Consider the following 27154-nt stretch of genomic DNA (forward strand, 5'->3'; position numbering starts at 1 on the left):
ACCCCTCAGGAGGAGATGCCGACACGAAGCCCCCTCTCCAACCCCGGAGACACTCTACTTGGCCTGCTTCTCTTCCCGGACGGACACCCCGTCGGAAATATTACTCCACCCTGGCACCCTCTCTTCCCAGAACGGATATCTTCCTCCGGGCAGAGCCTCCAGGTCCCAAGAACCTCAAACGCCTGTGGCATGAGGCTGGGCGACTCACCTGTGAGCGCCTGACTGAAAAGCTCAGGAAGCCCACACCAGCCCAAGTGGTAGGCGAGGGAAGTCGCCCCTGCAAGCTTTACTTACCGGGGGCTTCTACCAGTGCACCAGAAACACACACACACCATTCAGGCAGCTGAGCCTGAGGTAGCTGAGCCCGCCCAGGCGAGCCTGAGCAGCTCCCCGTCCGGTCTCGGTGCAGAGTCCGAGGGGCTGCCGGGTACTTACAATTTCCCCTTCGATCTCCGGAGCCGGGTGCAAATCTTTACATTGCTCACATCCGTTCGCAGCGGGCTCTTCAGCCGGGGACGGCAGCTCGCCCGCCATGCGCATGCGTCTCTCTGCTTCGCCTAGGAAGCCCGGGCTGCTGGAGCGTCCACACCCCGGCTCGGTCCCCAACTTCCTTTCTTCTCAGGCACCACAATGTCCAGGTGGCCGCCTATCCTCCACCCCAGCGCCTTTCTGGTGGACGTGGAGGGGAAGACACGGACTGGAGAGGCCGGGAAACGGAGCCCGGGGACCCCAGAGAGAGACCTTCCTCGGCCAAGCAAGCGCCTGCTCGCCTCCGCTGGCGCGATTCAGCACCCTGGACAGCTCCCGGCCAAGCGCTCTCTGCAGCGCGCCGTCATTTTCCCGCCTCCCTCGCCGGCTCCCCCCTCTGCCCGCCCCCGGAGAAGCGCCCCGGCTGTTGAAAACACCACACACGGGCACGTGCCCGCGCGGATGCCAGCCCAGGCAACGGACATCTGGAGCCACAAACATCTGCAGCAAACACATTGTGAAAACAGATGGGAGGGAGGGAGGGAGGGAGGGAGGAGAGGTGGGTAGCGAAGAGGGAGGCTCCGGCTTTGCTTCGGATCTCCCTCGGGGAGGAGAAATGGAGGGGTAAACAAGGTGTTTGTGCAGGAGAGATGAAAAGACAGAGGCATTCATTTTGCCTATCACAGCTACCCGCTCCCCTCTGACATCCTGACCGCTTTATCAGACGATCTAAACGGACGGAAGAACCCCCTTGGATACGGGCAGGGACGTCTCCTTTCACTAAACCTCATGAGGGCTTATTTTCTCTGTTAAGCAGAAGAAATCAAATGCAATGTGGAAGAAATCGCGGCATAAATTGGATCTGGAGAAAAAGCCTCGCCTACCCACCCCTCTCCCCACAGCACTCTAGGTAGGCTTAAATGCTAAACGGAACCCTTAAGCGCCTCTGTAAGGGAAACGCGCGGTCGCAAGGGAAAGTCCTGCCCCAGATTTGTTTGCGGAGGCGAGGCGAGCAAAAGCGCCTTGCGAAGAGGCTGGCATGGAAGCGATCAGGTGATGCAGCTCTGCCAGGAGTCGGCTGCTGCTTTCAGGCACTGCCTTTCCTGCCTCTCTTTCCAGGGCTTCCTGGCTCGCGCTCGGAGAGGGCGAGAGAGCAGCGCTGTTCTCCCCGAAACTGAAATTGATTCGATGCATAAATAACCTGGGCGTCACTTCCTCCTGCTTCTCGGGACCTTGAATCAGGGCTCCCTGGTTACCGGCAGAGGCGAGCGCGTTCATCAAGGCAGCCTCGGCGACCACGACAGCTCGCACCCTGTTTGGATTGGCTCGGAAACCCGAGATTCCGAGGAGGAAAAAAAGCACCGCCGCCACCAGCTTCTCGTCCCTACGGCTTCCTAGTCTCACGCCTAGCTCAGAAGCCGCGCTGCCCTTCCAGCTCTGGAAGGTCTCAAAGCTGACCCCCACCTCCCTAAATCAGCTGCTGGGACTCGGGACTTATTTACAAGCACATTTCGGATCCGGGTGCCATGATATCATTGCTGCTCCACTCCATACACTTTTACTCCATGCCCTGAAGTTGCAACAAACCAAAAAGTGCCTCTGAGCATGCCTTTCCTCTTCCCTTTCCTCTGAGGAACACAGCCCCTGATACAAAACACCGGGGGATAATTGGGAGGCCCTTTGTGGTAGTGGAAAGGGTTAAAGCCAAGCAAAAACTTTCCTCTATAACCAGCCCTTTGGCCTTTAACTATCTGTGTGGCCTTTTGGAAGTGGGCGGGATGCTTATACTGTATTTCTTTCTTTTCTTGGTTTCAGTCTATCTGTTTGGGTTTTTTTTCCTGTTCGTTTTGTTGTTTGTAGGTCGTTTCGTAAGCCAGAAGAAAAAGAAAGACTAACAAATAATAATAATAATAATAATAATAATAATAATAATAATAATAATAATAGAGCCTGGGCTCAGTCTCAGAACCTGGTTTACTTAAGAGTCATGTGCAAAGTGGCTTTAGCTGCTCGCTGAGCCTGGCTCCTGTATTGCCTCAGTGGGGTGCTGCAGCAAATGTTGGGCTCCTGACGCTTCCTCACACCATAATTGTAACCTTGATTCTAAGTCTACGCAAGCAGGCCCCACTTCTGGATCACCCCGTTTATTCGTTTATTATTCAGTAATTATAGCAAATGGATTGTGTGAACATCTTTCAAACAAATGTACATACATAGTCCCAGTTCACATTTAAGGTTATATGTAAAGGCACATAATCATCTGTTTCCATATCTCAATGTGTGAACATGCAGCCTATGCTCTGAGACTATGTGTGATACTAACAGTCAATCGTTGCAGCCAGCTCCATGCAGCCGGCAACCAGTTGAGGCCAGCGAGTGAATTCTAGACAGGCTTGAACACCATTGCTTTTCTGTTTTCGAAAACCAGCTATTAGCTCCTTCATCTTCTGGGGCTGTATACTTCTGAATGCAAATATGTTTGAGGACAAGCAAAGGTGAAGGCTAATGAATCAGAGTGTTTCGTTCCATATGTTCTTACGGGTAAGCTTTCCTATTTAGAAACAAGGGTGTTGCATAGAACCTCCTTAAAAAGAGGGGATTGGGATGTGGATGAGCTGCTCCTATTTCCCCCAGGGGGATCCTGTTCAAGCAAGTGGTACTCACATCACTGTGCTGTTTTGAGAAAGTCTTGTGTGTCCTGAATGCTGCTTCTTTACATTTAGAGCATCTCAGGGGCTCCGAGGAGCTGCAGCTGCGTAAGGCCAGCTCTGCCAAGAGGCCTCCTAGTAAGGCGTCGAGCGGACCCAGAGCTGCCGCTTCCCTCCGGAGCAGAGTCCCTGTTCGGAAGGGTGAGATGTTAGAGAAAGGGGCAGCTGGCAGGGATGGAAGGCATGAGTGGTAGGCTAAAGGTTGAAAGCGTGGCCTGGACAAGAGAGGGAAGCTGGGAAGGAGGACAGAGAGGGATTGGAGAATCTAGGGAGTGGGGTGGAAACATGGACAGAGCAGGGAAGGAAAGAGAGAGAAATACAAAACAAAAATTACCAAGATGCCCAGCTAGCTTGATCCAAGTTGCTTGGCTTTAACAGTACAAGCCTAACCATACCTACTCCCTGCAAAAATATGAGAGGCCCCATCAGTATTGGCATTCCACAGGCTCTTGAGGACACACCTGCTTAGGCCAGCATTCCCTGAACTTGAACTTTCTGATCTAATTGTTTTTAAACTGTTTAAATATTGTGCTTTACACTGGCATGTTTTACTGTTTATTTTAGTTATGGATGTTTTTAATGTGTTGATGGAATTGTTTAACTGTGTATTTCAATTGCGTATGCATGGATTTTACAATTGATCTTATACTTGTAAACTGCTAAGAAGCCGTTTTGGCATGCAAGCAGTAAACATATGTCAGGATCCTCTTTCAGTTTAAGGAAGAGGGCCAGGTACTGGAATAAACTGTGTTTGTTTAAACAAGACCCATGTTAATATAAAGCATGATAATCCAGCATCAACACTTCTCCTGATCACTTCTAGGACACTTCTGCATCTTATCTTTTGCATCCCCTATTTCCAGATATGGGCTTTAGAACTCAGTTGGAAATTTAGAAAAAGTCCTAAGAAAAAGAACATACAAAATGGCCAACCTCTTGTATCAAAAATTATGCGACTTCGTGTGCCGGCTGGCTCTGTCATTGTTGCCCTCTGCTGGGCATATGTCTGGCTTGATCTGATGGTGCCCAGGCATGTGTGCTGGTGTGACTATATTTTACTGAAAACCACCCAAAGAGTGATTCATCCAAACTATGTCGACAGAATCTCCAATCCCAGCTACAGTGCCAATGTATAGCCATCACCTCGTGTTTAAAATATTTTTTGAAAACGGAACTTGCATTCAATTGCTTCAGTTTCAGGAGACCTAAAAGATCATCTCACCCCTTGTATATCCAGACAATCACTGTTCTCTGCAAGTGAGGGCAACCTACAGATGCCATCTTATCAGGAGGTTTGCTCTCGAGTCCCCACAATGTAGAAATTGGGCATTTAGTGTTGTGGCACCTATTCTCTGAAATTTCCTCCCCTCAAATATTAGACAGGTGTCATCTCTGTTGTCTTTTCATTGCTTACTGAAGACCTTCCTCTTTCAATAAGACTTTTTAGTCAAGATCTTTCCCAGTCTGCATCTGTATTGGAATTATTTTAAATATATTTCAAATATATTTTACCACTGGTTGTTTGCCACCCTAGACTCCTTTGGGAGGACAGGAGGGCTATTAATAAATATAAAATAAAATAAAATAAAATAAAATAAAAACTATATTGATTACATTGGAGACAATGCCTGTTTTCTGCTGCCTACAACTTTAGAACTTTCCATCCAAATGTCGTTCATTTTTCAGGTATTGTACTACTCCCCTAAGTCATCAGACCTGCCACGTTTCAGGCCTGCCATGTTATCTTTATGTGATGGAGGTCCCCATGTTATAAGCGGCTAGAAACTTGCAGTATCTTCTTAGCTTCAATTTCCTTTCAGTGAACACTTATAATGTTGACATTGTCTATCTAAATGGCCTTAAATGTGCAATCACTGTGCTACTCCCCAAAGGCATAAAATCTCACAAGTTTCATATTGTTTTATGCCTCAGATTGGAGTTTTCATTTCTTCTCATTTTTAAGAACACTCAAAGATTGCCTCTACAGATTGCATCCAGTGTGTATCAATTCACAGTGCTTCTTGGGGGCTTTCTGCAGATTTTTGAGCTAATTTACCTGTGCTTTAGTTGGACAGTTTTAATGTCTTGTCACTTTCAGAGCACACCAAGACCCCTTCTCCATCCTACAGATTGTTCCTGGATGCAACAGTATGCATCAGTTTGATAATAAATGCATTGCAGTACCTCTTGTCAGTTTCAGGAACCAGTCCTATAAGACAGGGCTTCACAAACTTTCCCTCACCACTTGAAAACTGCTGAGGATATAAGTAATAGTACACAGACCACATGAATGAAGCTCACAGAAAACTGGTGGTCCACGGACCACAGCTTGGGAGCCCCTGCTATAAAAAAGAGATGGGAGAAATGAAGGAAAATGATTCTATCCATTTCTTACAGAAAAACAAATTGTAGCACAATCTGAACCCAAGATCCTCCAGGATGAGTGAATTTGGAGCACACAGACCTCTGGCTGGGCCAGCCAAGTCTGGGCTCAATGGGGCTATGCCAGTTAAGTCCTTCATGGCCATATACGTAGGGGGAAGATCCCCATCCTTGGCTCAGCTGACTCTCAGCTGGTCCTCACCCTCCTTGAAAGAGGATGTTCCAGTGCTATGGTGGAAGCAACCTTATAACCACAGGATCCAAAGATCCTTAATTCCAAGAGGTACCAAGATTGGGCACAGGGGCACCAACTCCTAGGAGCCCAGTTTGTTTGCCCCCCCCTCTCTATATTTTTTGGGGGGTGGCTCCCCAGTGTTAAAAAAAAGCAAGGGGCTATCCTGGAAAATGGCAGGACTGGGTATCTGGAATCCTGAACAGAAGCACTCCACACTGCTTTTCTTTTTTGGTTACTATCCCACTTTTGATTTCCAATTCCATGTTGATTAATATGTCATGCATAACACTTTTTGAAATATTATTCTGTTTCATAGAATTGTAGAGTTGGAAGAGTTTAAATGAAACTTTAACACATGGCATGATAAAAGTCTGTAATTTTATCAGGACAAGTTACTTGTTTGTTTGTTTATTTTGCTGTAGCAATTGTTTTCTCAAAATTTATCTTCTGTACTATGAAAATAAATAAAAACAGTTTAAAAATTGATAGGGTACCTTTTAACGTTTTCAAGGCAATCAGAAATCTTCATGTTTGGGAAAGCTACATCTGTTGCTTATCTTGGAGATATTAATGGTAAATGAATCACTGTGAGCTTAAAAAAATGTGGCTAACTCCAACCTTGATTGGTTGCCTGGCTCCTAAATTGTAAACCCTTTCACTAGGAAATAGGAGCTTATAATGGAACCTGGCTTTATTTGAAGCTGAGAATTGGCCATCTGATGAAGAGTTCTGTATTATAAGAGTCTTAATAATATTCCTCCATAAACAAGAGGAAATATGCATTTGCAGGTGATTGTGACGAAGAGCTTCCACTTCTCTTTATTGTGCTTTTAAGGAGAATAAGAAGGTTCCATTATGGTTGCCATTCTAGGCACACTTAGGAGGAAGTAAACAGCACCGAAGAGAAGCAAAAAGGCATAGAAAAGGGCTGCATTTATACACTTAGGCTACAATGCTAAGCGCCAGGGGGATGGGGAACCAGAGGTGCTTGAACTGCCTTATCCAGCAACAATTTCCATCCCATTTAGAACTTAGAACCAAGGAAGTGGCCTTATACTGAGCCAGACCATTAGTCCATAGTGGTGGTTCACCAGTGGTCCTAGCCCTTCCTGGACATGCTGGACATTGAGCCTGGGGCCTTCTGCATGCAAAGCAGATGCCACAACCCTTCCCCAAAGGGAGAGAATTTTATTATGTCAGATCCAAGGATGGTGCAGTTCTCTCCCACATTTGGAGGCAGACTGAGAGACTGGGAAGACCTTTGGATCCATGCCATGCTCTGGTACACATCAACCCACTCCCTGGTACCACTTTTGTGGCCCTACTATCTATGTTGTATTTCCGGCATCAGTAGGGCAAGAGCCACTGAGGTGGTGGGGAGGAGGCACCTGAAACCGAATCTCCATCTTTGAGGTCAGACCCTCTTTCTCTGCCATTGGGAGAGGAAATTGTCAGATATAGCTATGGAGTCACCTTCGCAACACAGGAGATGCTACAACCTACTTGGATGGTGATAGGGTTGCGGCAGGGCAGGGCGGCCCCAAGGGAAGGGCAACATGGACACCCCAGCAGTCAATCCAGCACTTCCACTGGTGTGCCGGTGCAGAACGGCCCTCCTTGCCCTCTCCAGGTAAGCTGTAGCGAGCCCTGTGTTGGGCAGGTAGCTCCATGGCTCTGATCCACCACTCTGGCTGCTACTGCTGTAGGCCATAGGGCTGTAGGGTTGCAAAGCAACTTTCTGGAGGTCCCAGCATTCTGGTAGTTCAAGACAGCCCTCCAAAAGGTACCTCTTCACACAACCACATAATGTATGGAACTTACTGCAAAAGGATGTCTGATGACCACTTGCTTATGTGGCTTTAACAGGGATTAAACAAGTTCACGGGAGACAGAGCCATAGCTATGAGAACCTCTAGGTTCAGAACCAGTATGCTATGGAATAATAGCTACTAAGGAGCAAAAATGAGGCAAGGCTATTGTCTCCACACCTTGCAGACTTCCCAGAAGCACTTTGTTGGCCTCTGTAGAGAGCAGGGTGCTGGACCTTTGCTCTGATCCAGCCAAGCTCAAGTTCGTTGAAAAAATGAAGCCATTATTTCTTATATTTATCTTTTTAATATCACCTGTTTCCTATTTGCTTTTAAAGCACACACACATATAATGCCTTTAGGTCTCTGAGCACTATATAGGCCCCCAAAGTGCTTACTTTTAATCTGTGTTTCCAAAGTCCATATACTGCTGAGTGCAGCAGTTAACAACAATTCAGTAAGATTTACTCTCCTGTCCTTTCCTGCTCCTTATAACCTTTTGTGCTTAAAAAGAAGAAGAAGGTATAACACGTCCAGTATATATAAAATGGGTATCAGGACAAAAAAGTACACCCTGAAAAAGAACCATACAAAAACATGAAAAACAAAATTGTTAACAAGCGAAACTGTTATGTACTGAGTTGAATAGGATCCAAATTGAAGCAGTCTGATTGGTCCTAGAACAATAGGATCCAAATTGCAGCAGTCTGATTGGTCCTAGAACAATAGGATTCAGAATGCAGCAGTCTGATTGGTCCTAGAACAATGCAGCAGTATGATTGGTTGGCAGGAACCACCCAATCATGCTCCAGATATAAGTGAATCCACAACCTGATTGGCTTACAGTAGAATTCCAGAATTAATCAGTCATGTGCAGCCCATTGTGTAAATAATGTATATAAAGCAGATACTTTGAGGGGACTTTCATTCATTCCTCCTCACCACTATGAGCTGAATAAAGAGCATGAAATCACTTTGCGACTCTGAGTATATTTCAGAAACTATGATAAGGGTACCTACAACTAATACTGGTGGCAGAGCAAAAATAGGGCGGGGGGAGTTTGAAGAACACAAGGTCCAAACAAGTTTAATAATTCTTCTAAATGAATAACCCACTTGGCTAGAACAAGGCGATCCATGGTGTGAGTGTTGATATAAGTTAAGAGTGAGAGTGAGTGTGTGTGTGGGAGAGAGAGAGAGAGATACCCATATGGTCACAAAATATTCTGGCATGGCAGAACCCTTGGTGCCTTTAAATTTATGAGTTAGCATCTTCAAGGAAACCGTCTTTTTATACCACATGCCCATTATAATGGTCAAGGAACCTTCCAGCCCTGGGTTGTAGTTAAATGGGCTGTGATCAGGAGGAACATAATCAAAGGTTTGATTAGTAGGGTGTTTTTGTCTCCTTCAAATATGGAGAGCAGACATAACTTTGGCTCTTTAACTGCCTGTTTACCAATTATGGATGTAATTTTCTCCATCCTTCAACCCCAGAAAACAGAAGCAAAATGACAGCCCCAAAACATAAGCCGATAAGCACTCTTATCTGGGCAGTCTCACGAACAGCAATTAGATCCTCAACCCAATATATGAGAAAGCCTGGGCAGTGTGTGAGACCACAGATGCACCACTTGGAGAGAGTTCTGCGTATTGGCAAAAGCTGAGAAGGGCTTGGTAGACCAGACCCCCACTCCCCGCTATAAAGCTGGGCCTAGTTTCCCCCAGGTCTTCCACCCACACCACCTTCAAACTGTCAAATGAGGGGAACTGGCTTCTCAAAAGCAATTGATAAAAAGCAGAAGCCAGCTTCTTATGAGTTTTAATGTCTACATGAACCCGCTGGGTGATGTCATTTGGGGATTTGGGTTTAAGTGTCACCAGTAGGTTGATGACACTCAACTCTCAACCTTTTAATATTAATCATCTAACCCTAGAGAAGCACTGGAAATTCTGAATGGATGTCTGGAAGACAAACAATTGAAGATTCTTCTGTTCTCGGTGGAGGTTTGCAACTAATTGTGATTGGGGTTGTATTCTCCCCTGAAGTATCAAGTTCATTTGGGGGTTCCTGTACCTCATTTTGTCCCTGGATGGCCAGGTAATGTCAGTGGCCAGCAGTGACAATGAAGGCAGTTATTTGGAGAGGGCCTTATTGGCGATGATTCTGTAGATATCTACAAATATCTACAAATTGTCTCACGGGGCAGGGATTGTGGTTGATCCACCAAACTAATTCCTCTTCGTGCTGTTAGGCAGGTGTTGAAACCCCTTTTATTAATTCCAGAAGACATTTTATAATTGAGCTCTACTGTCCTCATTTTATATCCTTTGGCTTTAATGCTTATGTGCTTTTAATCAGTTTCATTTATTTTGTTTTTTAAAACTATTTTTTCATTATCAGATTTGTCATTTTCTACTTATATAAGCCATTTTGTAGGTGGGGAGTGTTTTTTTTTAAAAGCAGGGCATCTTAAAAAAATAAATAGAAGGTACCACTTGAAATTACAACCAGAATGAGGTTCTGTGTTTGCAATTCAATTATACCACTTCTAACCACAACAAAAACAACTTTTAGTTTGAATGAATTTCCTGGAAGCTGGAAAATATTCTGTTTACAGAACAGACAGAGCTATCATGTACCTAATTACGACATTGTCTTATGCATTTTAATTTTCAGTTCATTCCCTCTGAAAGTACAGTTTAATGTGCATATGACTAATGCCTGTTTGGAGTTCATGTTGCTGAGGCATACCAGATTTTCACATGTCAGAAATTCCTTATTCATTTTAACTAAAAAGGAAAGAAGGAGAGAAACTCATCACTAACCTTAAGGAGAAATAGGGAAGGGAGAAATGAGTCTTTCTGGAACATCCTGTTGACTAAATGATGTTGGATTAAAGACTTAAAAGTATTGTTCCATTAATTTACTTTATAGCTGTTGAAACATCTTCTGAAAAGTTTGTCTTGAAACTGAAATTAAGCATCACAAGGAATGCCAAGAACAGCATTTCTGGGAAAGGACTCATACCTTATGAGCTTAATGTATGTGCATTGAAGAAGTAGCTATTGCAATTCTGGCAGCTGGGATTTGCAGTGTAGAATGCCACTGTTCAGGGCTCCAGACAGCTGGCAACACCCCCCTCAGGATACTCCATTCCCTGTTCTTCTCCCTATTTACCGCTTTTTCCTCCTGTACAGTCAATTAACATTTCATGCCCACAGAGCATACGCAGTCCTCATTAGGCTGCAGCAATTTTTGGACCTCGCATTGATTCATTCCTCTAAACCATTTCTCTAATTCTTCACATCTTGGGGTTCCCACAAGCCTGTTAATAGCTTTTTCTTGAACATGGATAGTGTCATTCTGACCATATAAGAACAGGCATTTGCAAGATGAGGAAGTAGGGGGTAGCAGTGAGGAAGAGAGGTGCCCACTGTGGGCAACTTGCCCTTGGCCCCCCCAAAATCTTGAACTGGTAACTCAAGATAGTGTGCAATAGAGATGCACTCTCCAATAGTTTGAATGTAACATGGCACATTTGCCAAAAAAGTTGGCAAATCTTGAAATAAGGGAGGGAAGGGAACCTTCCCTGGCCAGTGGGCCAGATCTTTATCTCAAAACCTCTCTCGGGTCAAATTTGACAACCCCAATGGTTAGGACTTTGAAGACCCTTTTGCAAGCAGCACTGTGCTGCTCTTTGAACATCCAGTTTTCAGGGCTTCAAAGAGCAGCATTGGGAAAGAGAAATGGTTTCTGCTGAAGGTGCTGATAAAAATGGCATTTTCCCTTCATTTTAGCAGATGCTCTACCATTGAGCTATGGTTTCCCCCTTGAACCTGCCATTCCTTACAGCCCTAAAAACACCATGTGTGCAGCACATATCAATCTGGTCCTTTGGTCACACTGGTTGGGGTAAGATTTTTCCAAATCAATGTGAAATTTTGCATTACTGAATTAAAATCCTCCAGCAGGTGTCACTGTAGGCATAGTCAAAGTAAGCAGAATCATTATGGCAAAGACTATAGCAGAAATGTTTCCTGTCCTGGAGCATTTTCATATGCAGGGTTTATACTGCCTTTGGGACTTCTCAAGTCATCTGTGTGAGCACCTGATCATATTCATAAGTGGAAGAGGATCAGAAGGGAGCAATTTGCAATATAAATCAGCATTCCAACTAATGGAACATTTATACTCCAAACTGACTAGAGTAAGAACTGCTTTGAGCCTTACGCCTGAAAACACGAATAGTCCCCTCCCTGCTTTTGAGCACCTGTATTTCAAACATAAATACATTTACTTAGAACTAAGTCCCACAGATGCTGTATCCACACAAGGGCATCAGTGCATACGGCGACAAGTTTTTTCTGTGTGCGCTTTCGTCAATGCACGGGCACTTTCAATTGTATTCCCCCCAGTATCTATCTTGATGTTTCCTGACCTGTCCAAACTAGTGGGCAGTACTTGATGGGATGTATTTCTGCAGTGTGTTGTTGTAGCGAAAGGAGAAGCTCTGGTGATTGGCTATAGTGTGCATTCTTATAGGGCAAAAATGAATCCCTATAAGAGAAGCACGAAGGAAACTTGATGATATGGCTAAACCCTAACTGCTGGTCACCTAAAATCGGGGCTTTTTTTTTTTTACAGCTAGAACTCAGTTCTGGCACCTCTCAGGTGGATGCCATTGCTATTCTAAGAGAATGAGGGAGGTGTTCATGTTGAGTTCCGGCACCTATTTTTCTAGAAAAAAAGTACTGCTTAAAATTAATCACAAGATTATATGGGTTTTATTTAGGGCAGCCACTTGCATATCACAAAAAGATGAGGCTACATATTTGCATAAATTTGCAGGTGCTAATTGACATGCATAGCTGCAGATTGAGAAATCATTGCTGAAATGTAACACTTCATCATTGGGGAGAAGACTGTGGGGGCTTGTCCACACTTCTGCTTGTCTGGTGCATAGAAAGCACGGGTCCAAGTAGTTTGCCTGTTGCCCCGGTCCTTTCCTGGGGAAAACTCGCTCTTTAGTGCTAAATCAGAGCAAATGTCAATCTGGAGAAAGTTTGAATTGCTGTTTGCTCCAATTGAGCACTAAAGAGCAGTTTTCCCCAAGGGAAAGCAGCAGGGGTGAGAGGAAGTGTGGGTAAGCTCTGGGTGTGATCATGTAACCTGTGTGCCTGCTCCATCTGTTTGCCCAGGTGTTAACTATTGAAAGGCAACTTCAAAGATTCTGCTCTCCCTGCTTATGGGCATTTTTTCTTAAACTGTGCAACTCTTCACATAGAAGATTGTTCTCTGACAGTCAGATAGAGCACTGTCTCTGTAAAGCATTTGAGCACTCTGCTGAGGTCTCTGGGTGGAATGGCTGTAGGAGAGTCTGTTACAGCTGCCTCCTATATAGATTCTAATAACCCGGCAAGCAGATTAAAAGTTGAGTCTCAAAAAACACTGCTGGTATTCAGGCACATGGCTGACTCACATATTGATCTTTGTGCTGGGGAGGTAGCCAAGCTAATCCATACAAAATCCCTCAAGGAGCTTGATCTCAACCAAGACAGATGTTATTTGCTTCTTGCTTAGGGTCAAGCTCAAAGTGATATGCTAGGGAAGAACAGCTTGCTAATTGGACCATTGAAATCATTAGTGGTACTGTTTAAGGCCGTGAGCTGCCAGGAAGGAAAGGCAGCAGAAAGGAAAGTGGATGGTTCTGTGAAGCCTCATCAATTGCTTCCTTTAGGTCGGAACTTGCTCTATACAGTCTTCATGCTTAATAAACATGAAGCCCTCCCTCTGGGGTCACTAACCTCTGTGTAGAACTGAAGGTTAGTCTGAAGTTCCTCAGACCACAGATAATTATGTTAAACAATGGAGGAAGGTCACGATAGGTTTCTCAAGTTAGGTTTCTCTCATATTTGCTGATACTGGGACCTCTTCAAAATGGTGGAGAGGTACTACACAGAAGACAACATACTCTGGCCTCTGCCATCAGCCAGGGAACCTCAAATCACAATCCCTTTTCCTTTTGCATCATTTCTTTTAGATTATAGGCATGAAGGTAGCGAAAGTGTTATTACTGATCATTCTAAAGCATTCTAGGAGCCTTTTCATAGGCTGAAGAGTAGGGTAAACAAATAAAAATTAGCAACATCAAAGCTTACATTTTCCTAGTTCAGTACAAACAATACAACTCCAGATTTTAAATATGTAAGTGTGGCTGCTCTGAGCCAACCTCAGCTTGATTTGTTGGACGCTGATTTGGGCATTAACGTGGAAACATTTGCCTACCCACTATATAGTAGGTAGCATTTTTTATATGCTGTAAGGTGCCCAGAGTGGCTGGGGAAATCCAGCCAGATGGGTGGGGAATAAATAATAAAATTACTACTACTACTACTACTACTACTACTACTACTACTACTACCACTACTATTATCTGATGTGTTTTCGTGGAGGGCAGCTGACATTGCTTCAAAGCAAGCATTAACCCACCCTTGCCAGTGCATTTTCTTGTCACTTTCTTTATCTCAAAAAGGTCTGATTTTGGGGGAAGTGGGTTTGTTGTGCAACAGCTCCAAATCAACTTTCATTCCACAACCTAAATTTGTTGGGTTGTGACTGAATTCCACCATAAAATAGTGACAATCTAGAAGTGCCCTAGTCCTCCCCGCCTCTTGAAGGTGCTGGGATTGTCAGCAGTCTGATATATAGACAGATTATAGCACTGGAAATTAAATTCTGTGCAGAAAAAAACACCATGATATATATTTGGCCATACTGTCATACGCATAATGGAGAGAGGCAATTTCCTTTATACTGGAGTCCACATACTTGTATTTGTTCCCTAAAAGCAAAGGGGAACATTATGTTCTCCTGCCTCCCATCAACTCCTGCAAAGTCCCAAAAGGAAACCTTCAATAGAAAAGATTGGCTGCGATACCAAGGAACAACACTGAGCCAAGCAAAACTGCATTGCTGTGGATGCAGAATATGGCGACACATGACCAAGAAGAGAGAGAAGAACAACAGTGACCTCACTGTGGGAGTTTACTATAGATCCCCAAGCCAAACGGAGGACATAGATGATGCCTTCCTGGAACAGATGGCCAAGCATGCAAAAGGAAGGGAGATAGTAGTAATGGGGGACTTCAATTACCCGGATATTTGTTGGATGTCAAACTCAGCCAAGAGCATAAGGTCAAACAGATTCCTCACTGGCCTTGCAGACAACTTCATTGTCCAGAAAGTGGGAGAAGCAACAAGAGGAACAGCCATTTTAGATCTGGTCCTAACCAATGTTGATGACCTGGTTAGTGGGGTAGAAGTGCAAGGATCATTAGGCGTGAGTGATCATGCTCTTCTGAAGTTTACTATACAGCGGAAAGGAGCAGCCAAGCATACTAGGACTCAATTTCTTGACTTTAAGAAAGCCGACTTCATAAAACTTAGGAAAGTGCTGGGTGAGATCCTATGGACAGTAATACTAAAAGGAAAGGGAGTTCATGATGGCTGGGAGTTTGTTAAGAGGGAGATAGTAAAAGCACAACTTCAGGCAATACCAATCAGACGGAAACATGGAAGGTGCCTAAAGAAGCCAGGGTGGCTATCTAAAGAACTTTTAACTGAGTTAAGATTAAAAAAGGATTTGTACAAAAAATGGAAAAGGGGGGAAACCACCAAAGAGGAATTCAAAGAAATAGCCAGCACGTGTAGACACAAAGTCAGAAAAGCTAAAGCACAGAATGAACTCAGGCTTGCTAGAGAGGTTAAAAGCAACAAAAAAGGCTTTTATGGGTATGTTCGTAGCAAAAGGAAGAACAAAGAAACAGTGGGGTCACTCAGAGGAGAAGATGGTAAAATGCAAACAGGGGACACAGAAAGGGCTGAACTCCTCAATGCCTTCTTTGCCTCAGTCTTCTCCGATAAAGAAAACAATGCCCGACCTGAAGAATTTGGAGCAAATGATTCAGCAGAGGAAACACAGCCCAGAATAACTAAGGAGATAGTACAAGAATACTTGGCTAGTTTAGATGTATTCAAGTCTCCAGGGCCAGATGAACTGCATCCAAGAGTATTAAAAGAACTGGCAGATGTGATCTCAGAACCACTGGCAGTCATCTTTGAGAATTCCTGGAGAACAGGCGAAGTCCCGGCAGACTGGAGGAGGGCAAATGTTGTCCCTATTTTCAAAAAGGGGAAAAGAGAGGACCCAAATAATTACTGCCCAGTCAGTCTGACATCAATACCAGGGAAGATTCTGGAGCAGATCATTAAGCAAACAGTCTGTGAGCACCTAGAAAGGAATGCTGTGATCACCAATAGTCAGCATGGATTTCTGAAAAATAAGTCATGTCAGACTAACCTGATCTCGTTTTTTGACAGAATTACAAGCCTGGTAGATGAAGGGAACTCAGTGGATATAGCCTACCTTGATTTCAGCAAGGCATTCGACAAGGTGCCCCATGATATTCTTGTAAAGAAGCTGGTAAAATGCGGTCTTGACTATGCTACCACTCAGTGGATTTGTAACTGGCTGACTGACCGAACCCAAAGGGTGCTCATCAATGGTTCCTCTTCATCCTGGAGAAGAGTGACTAGTGGGGTGCCACAGGGTTCTGTCTTGGGCCCGGTCTTATTCAACATCTTTATCAATGACTTGGACGATGGACTCAAGGGCATCCTGATCAAATTTGCAGATGACACCAAACTGGGAGGGGTGGCTAACACCCCAGAGGACAGGATCACACTTCAAAACGACCTTGACAGATTAGAGAACTGGGCCAAAACAAACAAGATGAACTTTAACAGGGAGAAATGTAAAGTATTGCACTTGGGCAAAAAAAATGAGAGGCACAAATACAAGATGGGTGACACATGGCTTGAGAGCAGTACATGTGAAAAGGATCTAGGAGTCTTGGTTGACCACAAACTTGACATGAACCAACAGTGTGATGCGGCAGCTAAAAAAGCCAATGCAATTCTGGGCTGCATCAATAGGAGTATAGCATCTAGATCAAGGGAAGTAATAGTGCCACTGTATTCTGCTCTGGTCAGACCTCACCTGGAGTACTGTGTCCAGTTCTGGGCACCACAGTTCAAGAAAGACACTGACAAACTGGAACGTGTCCAGAGGAGGGCAACCAAAATGGTCAAAGGCCTGGAAACGATGCCTTATGAGGAACGGCTAAGGGAGCTGGGCATGTTTAGCCTGGAGAAGAGGAGGTTAAGGGGTGATATGATAGCCATGTTCAAATATATAAAAGGTGATATGATAGCCATGTTCAAATATATAAAAGGATGTCACATAGAGGAGGGAGAAAGGTTGTTTTCTGCTGCTCCAGAGAAGCGGACATGGAGCAATGGATCCAAACTACAAGAAAGAAGATTCCACCTAAACATTAGGAAGAACTTCCTGACAGTAAGAGCTGTTTGACAGTGGAATTTGGTGCCAAGGAGTGTGGTGGAGTCTCCTTCTTTGGAGGTCTTTAAGCAGAGGCTTGACAACCATATGTCAGGAGTGCTCTGATGGTGTTTCCTGCTTGGCAGGGGGTTGGACTCTATGGCCCTTGTGGTCTATTACAACTCTATGATTCTATGATTCTATTCTAACCCTGATATCTTTAAAATGAGGCTAGCAATGACTGCGAGTCATGACAGACACATACTATCTGAACTCCAGTGAAAGGGATTTGAGCTGGCCCCACAATTGTGGAATTCAATCCTTTTGAAGGTTACACAGGCCCTTTCTATGGTAGTTTTAAAGTAGGCCCTGAAGACCTCCCTCTTCTTATACATGCAGGTCCCACTATCCAACCACAAGACATTCTAAGGTAATTGTTTGTTAGGTTAAGGTAAAGGTACCCCTGACCATTAGGTCCAGTCGCGGATGACTGGGGTTACGGTGCTCATGTCACTCTATAGGCCGAGGGAGCCGGCGTTTGTCCGCAGACAGCTTCTGGGTTATGTGGCCAGCATGACTAAGCCGCTTCTGGTGAACCACACCAGTGCACGGAAACGCCGTTTACCTTCCTGCTGGAGCGGTACCTATTTATCTACTTGCACTTGATGTGCTTTAGAACTCTAGGTGGTCAGGAGCTGGGACCAAACAACAGGAGCTCACCCCGTCGGGGGATTCAAACCACCGACCTTCTGATCGGCAAGCCCTAGGCTCTGTGGTTTAGACCACAGCGCCACCTGTGTCCCATGTTTGTTAGGTTAGTATTTGCATAATGAGTTGACAATTCCCTTTGATTCCTACGGGGAAATTTCTATTCTGTTTCTGACCGTGGAATTTTGACCTGAAAATGATGGGAAAAAACTAGGAAAACCCTCTGAAACCTTGTGAAAGGCAAACAAAGAAAGGAAAAATGCTCTCTAATTTGTCTGATCTCTCCCCCTCTCCCCTCATGGTTTCTGGCAAAACAGCTGCTGTAGACCAGCAAAACACAAAAATGAAGGTTTATTTAAAGCTGCTGGTTTGTTTACACAGGTCTGGCTGTTTGGATATCTGAATCTGCAGTGTGTATAGTGAGGTTTGGGTACTAATTTCTCTTGTTTGAATAAGTGAAATTTCATATAACAAGCATCGGGATAGAGAGCCCTGCTTGTAAATCATTTAACTAATAAATGAATGCATCAAAAGCTCCAGAATCAGAAGCAGCATTCTGAATGCCAGTTGGTGGGGAATAAGAAAAGGAGAAGCCAGTTCCCATAGACATCTGGTTGGTCACTATGGACAACAGGAAGGTGGGCTAGACAGGTTGTTGGTCTGATCCATTGGGGATCCTCTTATTGCCACTTGCTGCCTTTCCCCCAACACTTAACTGCTGGCTTCTAATTTCCTCTTGTCAACAGGAGTGGGAAGATTTAGCTGTTTCATGTACCATATTTAGAAGCCATGTTCCATTTAGGGCAAATGGAAACTATTAGGCTGCCACTTCCCCCTGCCTTTAACACTTAACAGACGCATGACCACTAGCCATTCAGTAAGAACAGTCTTCAGTGCATCTCCTCGCCAGGAAACACAGAACCTCAGTCAGTGTGGGAGGAGAGATCTCAATAATAGGGACAATCCACAGCTGAACACTTGCGCAATTTCTATTTATTTCAATGAGGGTCTGCAGAAAGAGATTCCATTGGCTTTGGCCGCAGACATTCCTGGGCTGGGATAGCTTGACCATAGCAGTCCAGGCCTTGGTAACTTCATGAGTGGAATGCTGCCATGCACTCTCTGTGGGGCTCCCCTTGTGGCTGGTGCAGAAGCTGCAGTTAGTGCAGAATGCTGCAGCATGATTGGTGACAGCATATTAAAACTTCTGCTCAAAGACCTGCATCAGTTGCTGATCTGCTACAAGGCATTCTGATTAGCATATAGAGCCTGAGTAGCTTGGGCCCAGTATACTTGGGGAATCATCTTACCCAGGCTTCCTCAACCTTGGCCCTCCAGTTGTTTTTGGCCTACAACTCCCATGATCCCTAGCTAGCAGGACCAGTGATCAGGGATGATGGGAATTGTAGTCCCAAAACATCTGGAGGGCTGAGGTATAGGAAGCCTGATCTTACCCCTATTTGACTGCTTTCATCTGCAGATCTAGCACTTTTTAAAGTGCCCTGTTCATTTGGTATCTGTGAGGAGTCCATCTTTAGTGAAGCAGCACATGTGCTCTGGACTTCCTGGTCTATTAACACTGAGCAGGAATTGTCCTTCTATTGTTTTAGACCCCAGCTAAAATGTTTTTATTTCAGCCAACTTGTTCAAATTTGTAATTCAGTTATGTAGACTTGTTTTTTTTAACCTTTTGCTGATTGTATTTGTTTATTTTTGATAATTTGTATATTGTTGATAATTTGTATATTACTGATGCATTGCTGAATACCATAGCTGTCAACTTTCCCCTTTGTTTAAGGGAAATTCCCTTATTCTGAATAGGATTCCTCACAAGAAAAGGGAAACGTTGACAGCTATGCTGAATACAGAGGAGAGTCCAAAATGATTCAGGACACAATCTAATGTGAAGTTCAGGTGCCAAAGAGGTGATAGAATATTATGCTGGAGTGCCAGCTATATTGCCATTGTGACAGATATGTTCAAACTGTTTAAATATTGTGATTTAATTGTTGTAATCCACTCTGGGACCTTAGGTTGAAGGGCAGGTTAATAATAGCAATAATATGGTGGCAACATGTGCCAAATACACTAGGTGTATTTGTAGCAAAGCTACACTGAGGGAATAGTTGAAATGGGGAGTGGGGCAGAGTTGTGGGGAAGACATGGGCAGCACAGGGTGAAGCACCATTATTAGCCTGTCTGCAATGTACACATCTCAGATTAACCATGGCTTATGTCTTCAAATGATATGGAAGCTGGCCTGAGGGCGAACACATCAAACAGTAGTAGAAGCCACATATGAATTGTTGCTAATGTCACATGTAGAGTACTTTGCTTCAAACACCAGCAGTGGTAATGCACTGAATAGCAATGTGCACACAGCCTAAGGCAAGACCAGGAACCTTGGGCAAGGATGAAAGGGTTGATTCAGAGTCTGTATTCTAGGGCCACAGTTAACGACAGTGAGTGAACCTGTTATAGCAAGATGCACTACTGTACAAATAATAATGTAACAGCAAAACACCTGCACAATATGCACAATATCATATGCAAGGCATTCATCAATTATCTAGAGAGAAAATTATCAAATTCTGCTTTCAATCTCACTTAAAATAAACTCAGAAGAGAAAAGCAAAATGCAACAAGAAGTCACTTACACTGTAAAATTATAAACAGAAAAAATGGAAGTGTGTGGTATTTATTCCCCAAACTATAGCCTGGCATATAATAAATGCAAAACAGAAATGCCAAAATAATACTGGATTGTTCTTTCATAGACTGTGATAATAAACTCTGCTTAGTATGAATTAGGCCAAACAAAGCAACAAAGCTATTTTAACTGACCTATTTTAACCTCACCAGCATTTGCAAATAAAAGCTACATGTAACCGACTCAAAGAGCTAAACTAAGTCTCATGATGAATATTTTAAAAGGTCTTTAAATGTCACCTAGTAAGGCTTAAAATATTTCTTTAGCAATTTAGATTGTGGAAATGTGAATAAGCATACAGTATATGTAAATTTACCTAATGAAAGGATAAAAATCCTTCTGTTTACGTAGGGATTTAAAGCTATTGATCCAGCTACTCTAACTCTGTGGGTAAAATACTAAGATGGAGAAGAAAAATGGAAATGGAGTCTGGGGAAGGGAGAATAAGTCCAATAGGAACCTGGCCAAGGGGTCAGTACCACAGAGGATTAACCTAGAAACTAATAAAGTAAAGTCAGTGTCGGATAGCAAAGAACGAGGTTAGGATTAAGTAAAATAAACTAGAAGCAAAAACAATTTCAGGCTGCTAGAATCCAAGTCCAGGAGTCATGTTAGGATTTGAAAACCTAGACTGTCAATGGACAATAGGCAGTTAATGTCCTGTGGAAATATTAGAAAGCAACAGGAAGAGGCTTCAGGATCTGATACAGGCTTAGAGTGTCCCAAAGCGGAAGGAAGGAAGTAGGTTATAAGGTGAAGCAAGGGCAGTGAATGTTTACATGGACAAAGAATTACTGCCGGAACATCACTACAGCCCAGACATTCTGTACTACTTCCTTGCCCCACCTCTTCTGCACCCATAAAACAAAATAATTCAACTGGATTGATTGATTTAAATGTGGCAAATTAGCTTCTTTGAATATAGTTCTCTCCTTGGTAAAATCAAGAATGTCAGAGGAAAAGGTTGGAGGGATTCCTTTTAGGGCAGTTTTATAGAGAGGAGTGGGGTTGCTTTCTAGAGGCAGGGTGTGTGTGCATAGAGTATAGAAGTCCTCACTTTTGGCCACCGGAAAACCCCATCAAAATGACTCTCCACTCCAGCAGTACCACTTCTTAAAATTATTGAATTCCTTTCTGTAGCAATGAGGACTAGAAATGTGCAGTTTAAAAACGAAAGGTGGAGTCCTTAGGAATTGGTGACATATAAGGGCTCTTGATTGGAAGGGAGAGTCAGTGACTCAAGGCGCGCCTGGTGTCACACAAAGGTTGTGTTGTGGGCTTGCTGTCTGATTTTTGTGAACAGGTCTGCCACTGTGGTTTTTGCAAAAAAAAGTTTCCAGATGGATGCTGAGATTTGACAAAAGAACATCAGTGTTCCTTGAATGGTTGTGGATGATCTCCTGAATGAGCAATGCACCTGTAGGGCAGGACTCAGAGAGATGCTTAGCAGATAACTGGCTGGGAGAAGGGAGGAATTAAATATAGAAACAGGAAAGTGATGAAGAATGCTACAGTGTTTGCAATTTACAGCACTACTTCTCTTTCTTAAGCACTGCAGTTTTTAAATTTTTTATCATGACTTCATAGGTGGAGAAACTGACACAGCAGCAGCTTCCTAAACTCATGGCAAAATAAAATTCTTGTGTTTGATCTAGGAATCAATTGAGAGCACATGCATTACTCCCTTTAACAGTAAACTCAGTGCTTCTGTAAGGACTGACATGGAGCTAAAATGAGACCACCAAGAAGTAAGAAAATCAAGTTTTAAAAGGCACTACTGGACTCATTTTCCACGCTGACGAAAGACCTGAACAGGGCCCTAACTATACATTATGATTTTGCAGCAATCTTTTTTATTGCTGTTATCACATATAGGAGAAATCACATTGTAGACATTGCCACCTCTCTCTGAACCAAGCATTAGTGATGCAACAGCATTAATTTAACTCATTGCCCCTCTCTTTTCATTATTCCAAACTTTTTCTTACCTTGAAAAACAGCTGAGCTGTGGTGTCTTCATTTTCATCTTCTGTATTTGTGCTCTGTGTCCTGAAGGAAAATAGATATTGCCTCCACACTGATAGGTCATAAAAGGGCATATTTCTAAATCCAATTCCACACTCCGTTTTCTTTGGAAAATGTCAGGGTTTTTTTTATAGAAAATATACTTCAAATCCAGACACTGAAGCAAATGAAAGCAGCGTAAGATTAACTTCTCCTTGCATCAATGGGACAAGTATCTGATTCTCTTGAAGTTTATTCAATCTTTCCTGCACTGCTTACAGCTGGGAGGGCAAACAGGATTATCTGTTGTCTGTGCAGCGCCTTTGAATTCCACAAAGTATTAGTCCAAGTATTAGTGGATTGCTTTAGCTTGGTGATTGCAAGTTGATAAAGAATCTAAAACAACAACAATAAGAAAAATGAATCCTGATACAGAATATCTGATGAAGCATCTAAACTCATTGTAGCCGTGACAATTAACACTGAGAGCAAAGCAGCATTGTTCAGTGAATTGGTTTTTACGTGTAGTCCTGTACAGAAAAGATTAGGCATAAGGATGACACAGTTCCACAGGGATTGGAACGTGACACTGAACTGCTGAGTCCAACTTAGACCAGTGGTATTTGTCAATCACAGAGTAGCCAACTGATTTAACTAATCCTTCCTGTCTAAATGAAAATGTGACTTTAGCGATATAAGTGAACACTGAGAAACTTCAGGTAGCTTATTAATAGGTCTTTGATCCTAGCTTAAATAGCACAGAAATAATTTTTCTCTCTCTCTACAAATAAGACCTTATTAACCGGTTGCATTAAACCACACCATTTAAATTATATGTATCCATCATCCATTCTGCCTAAAGGTGGGAGCAGAAGACTACAGAATGAAAACCAGGTTAAATTGTCATAATGGATTCATTCATTAGAACCTGTTAATGATATGACCACTTTAGTCTGTCAGCAATACTTTCATAATTATATTTGTGACAAATTGGTGCCCTTTGGTTTCGCTCTGTTCTGTGCTTGCTATAATCTAATTACAGCAGCACAGACATTATGTTTTGAGGAACAAAATCCCTGTTAGCTCAGCTTTTGAGAGTGATTTATATATTTGGTGCGTTTTTATGTATTATGTTGTACAGGAGGCTGCATGGTAGTGTGGGGGTTGTGTTGGACTTAGACCAAAGAGAGAGAGACAGGCTACCCTGTGGCCTACCAAATATTGTTGGGCTCCAAGCCAGCATGCCATTGGGTCAAGGATGGTGGGAGCTGTAGTTTAGTGACTCCTAGAGAGCCACAAGTTCCACATCCTTGCATAAGACAAGTCTGTTGGCACCCTTAACACCATGAAGGGTGGGTACTAACAGTTAGATGGGCTGACCCCAAGTTATTTTATACATTCTGGGTGAGATCCAAGATCATGCCAGCAAAAGTGACCAGTCTTGCCCTTCCTCTCCTTTTCGGCCTTCTCCCCATACTTTGCTCTAGAGGGCCGCCAACTTCCTGGAACAGATTCGGAGACTGAACAGCTGGCTGCAAGAGTGGAGATGAAGGGGAAGTCTTGTTTGCACAAGCAGATCAGTTGCACGTGGGGATTAGCCTCAAGGCCCTGTCTATCCCCCAATAACACACATGGGAGGAAGTGATGCGGAAGAACATGTGCACACAGGAAAGAACCATGTGTGCAATTGGAATTTAGTGGCAGTAGGTTTAGCAAGCCAGACAACCCAAGTGATTGTCTTTCCAGGAAGTAAAGCACCTCCAGCTACAGCACCAAAACAAAGCTTGAGAACTGTTGATGTTTTGTCATATACTGTAATCAAATGAAAACATATGAAGGCATACATCAGGAAATACGGAATACAGTATTGTTTCATCTCATTAAATTGCAATTTCTGTTTGGTGAAAGTATTTGAAGTTTTGCTTTTGCTGTAATAATAATAATAAATTATCATATTATTGAGTTTTGTTCCATGTTGGCAGTTCCCACTGGAAGGTGTGCCGTTGGTTTACATTACATATAACTGAAATATGTCATTAGAAGACTGATACTCTGCCTAATCGCAACCCTGTACCTGGCCATTAGTCTCACTGAATTAGGTGCAATCCAGAGAAACAGAGAACAAGCTCTTTGTGTATAGTGGGCCTTTGATTTCAATTTCTGAACATTTACTTTCCAAAATGCACAAGAGGGATTGTTATTATTATTTTTACTTGAAATAATGGGATGCACAGCTATAATAATAATGCCGTGGTATCTCGGTTCTTGAACTTAATCCGTTCCAGAAGTCCGTTTGACTTCCGAAATGTTTAAAAATCAACTTGCGGGTGCAGGTGCCCCAGAAACAATAGCCAACAGCCACATCAGAAGCTCGGCTTCTGAAAAACGTTCGAAAACTGGAACACTTCCGGGTTTTCAGTGTTTGGGAGTCGATTTGTTAGTCAACTAAGCCGTTCGAGAACCAAGGTTCCACTGTAATATCAATTTTATTATTTATTCCCCACCCATGTGGCTGAATTGTCATCTCATCACCACCCTTACCAAGTATCCCCCCACACTAACCCTCTAGGACTTCTCCTTCCTACTTTATGCAACTGCTACACTCACTTTTCCTCTTTCCAACTCCATTTCTGATGCCAATTCTCTCTTCTGTTCTGCAGCCCCACACTGCACCTATTTTCACCTTTACCCCCACGCTCATGCCTTCTCTCCTCCCCCTTGCACACAAGCCATGGCAACCTTCTGCATCTTTCTCCTGAATAAGTGTATCTGAAGAAGTGTGCATGCACACGAAAGCTCATACCAAGAACTAACTTAGTTGGTCTTTAAGGTGCTACTGGAAGGAATTTTTTTATCTTTCTCCTCGTTACTAAGCTCCCTTTTCAACTTCTGTCCAATTATGAAACCACCATTCCCTCCTATTCTGCAGACCCTGCTTTCATATTCAACTGCATTCCGCATTCTGTGTGTCCTACTCTCTCCTTTCTTGCAACCACTTTGCACAGAGTATGGGAAACAAGCAAGATGAATTTGAATTCTTCATACAGTATATCAAATATTAGGAAATATTTTCCAAGTTATGAAAAGAGGTGGTAAGGGAACATCTAGCTATTTTAAAAGATTTAAAATCTCCAAGGCCTGATGAGCTGTATCCAAAGGTACTAAAGGCAGTGGTTTTTTTCTTAAAAAAACACGTTTGGGGGTACTCTCATTTTCCTACTCAGTATGCAGATGATACCCAGCTCTACCTCTCTTTTAAATCAGAACCAGTGAAGGCGGTGAAGGTCCTGTGTGAGTGCCTGGAGGCGGTTGGAGGATGGATGGCGGCTAGCAGATTGAGGTTGAATCCTTACAAGGCAGAAGTACTGTTTTTGGGGGGCAGTGTGGGGGACTCCCTGGTCCTGAATGGGGCAACTGTGCCCCTGAAGGAGCAGGTGTGAAACCTGGGAGTCCTTTTGGACTCACAGCTTTCCATGGAGGTGCATGTCAATTCTGTGTCCAGGGCAGCTGTCTACCAGCTCCATCTGGTACGCAGGCTGAGACCCTACCTGCCCATAGTCTGTCTCGCCAGAGTGGTGCATGCTCTGGTTATCTCCTGCTTGGACTACTGCAATGCACTCTACGTGGGGCTACCTTTGAAGGTGACTCGGAAACTGCAATTAATCCAGAATGCGGCAGCTAGACTGGTGACTGGGAGTGGCCGCCGAGACCATATAACACCCATCCTGAGAGATCTGCATTGGCTCCCTGTACATTTCCAAACACAATTCAAAGTGTTGGTGCTGACCTTTAAAGCTCTAAATGGCCTTGGTCCTGTATACCTGAAGGAGCGTCTCCACACCCATCATTCAGCCCGGACACTGAGATCCAGCACTGAGGGCCTTCTGGCGGTTCCCTCACTGCAAGAAGTGAGGTTACAGGGAACCAGGCAGAAGGCCTTCTCGGTAGTGGCACCTGCCCTGTGGAATGCCCTCCCACCAGATGTAAAGGAAATAAGCAACTACAGTGGTACCTTGGGTTACATATGCTTCAGGTTACATATGCGTCAGGTTACAGACTCTGCTAACCCAGAAATATTACCTTGGGTTAAGAACTTTGCTTCAGGATGAAAACAGAAATCGTGCAGCGGTGGCGCAGCAGCAGCAGCAAGAGGCCCCATTAGCTAAAGTGGTGCTTCAGGTTAGGAACAGTTTCAGGTTAAGAATGGACCTCCAGAACGAATTACCGTATGTTCTTAACCCGAGGTACCACTGTATCCTACTTTTAAAAGACATCTGAAGGCAGCCCTGTTTAGGGAAGTTTTTAATGTTTAATGCTGTATTGTGTTTTTAATATTTGATTGGGAGCTGCCCAGAGTGGCTGGGGAAACCCAGCCAGAAGGGCGGGATATAAATTAACTATTATTATTACTATTATTATTCCTACTCATATTGAAATACTGCCTCTTAATGAGGCCAAACTTAGATTCACAAAATGTTTAGGGGTATGCGTACCCCTGCGTCCCCCCAGAAAAACACTGACTACAGGAGTTTGCGGATGTAATCTCAGAGCCACTGTCTATAACCTTTGAGAATTCTTTGACAACAGGTGAGGTCCCTGCAGATTGGAGACAGGTAAATGTTGTCCCCATCTTCCAAAAGGGGGAAAAGACCCAAGTAACTACCAACCAGTTAGCTTGATGTCAATACAGTGGTACCTCGGGTTAAGAACTTAATTCATTCTGGAGGTCC

General features: G+C 43.7%; 1 protein-coding gene across 6 annotated transcripts in view; it reads right to left on the reverse strand.

Moving 5' to 3' along the window:
- The window catches only part of RGS20 (regulator of G protein signaling 20), a 48817-nt gene that overhangs the window by 20299 nt on the left and 1364 nt on the right, over positions 1-27154 (reverse strand). Inside the window, exon 2 of one of the 6 annotated variants that reach the window (XM_083518073.1) lies at positions 22409-22469. Coding sequence is in view for 3 of the 6 variants with exons in the window: in XM_083518069.1 (XP_083374195.1) it covers positions 22409-22519 (111 nt within the window). In the remaining 3 variants the exon portion in view is untranslated. The other 5 variants (XM_083518069.1, XM_083518074.1, XM_083518070.1 and 2 more) reach the window with 5 other exon arrangements.

This window comes from Podarcis liolepis (assembly GCF_965112155.1).
Source record: "Podarcis liolepis genome assembly, chromosome: 8".
NCBI lineage: Eukaryota > Metazoa > Chordata > Lepidosauria > Squamata > Lacertidae > Podarcis > Podarcis liolepis.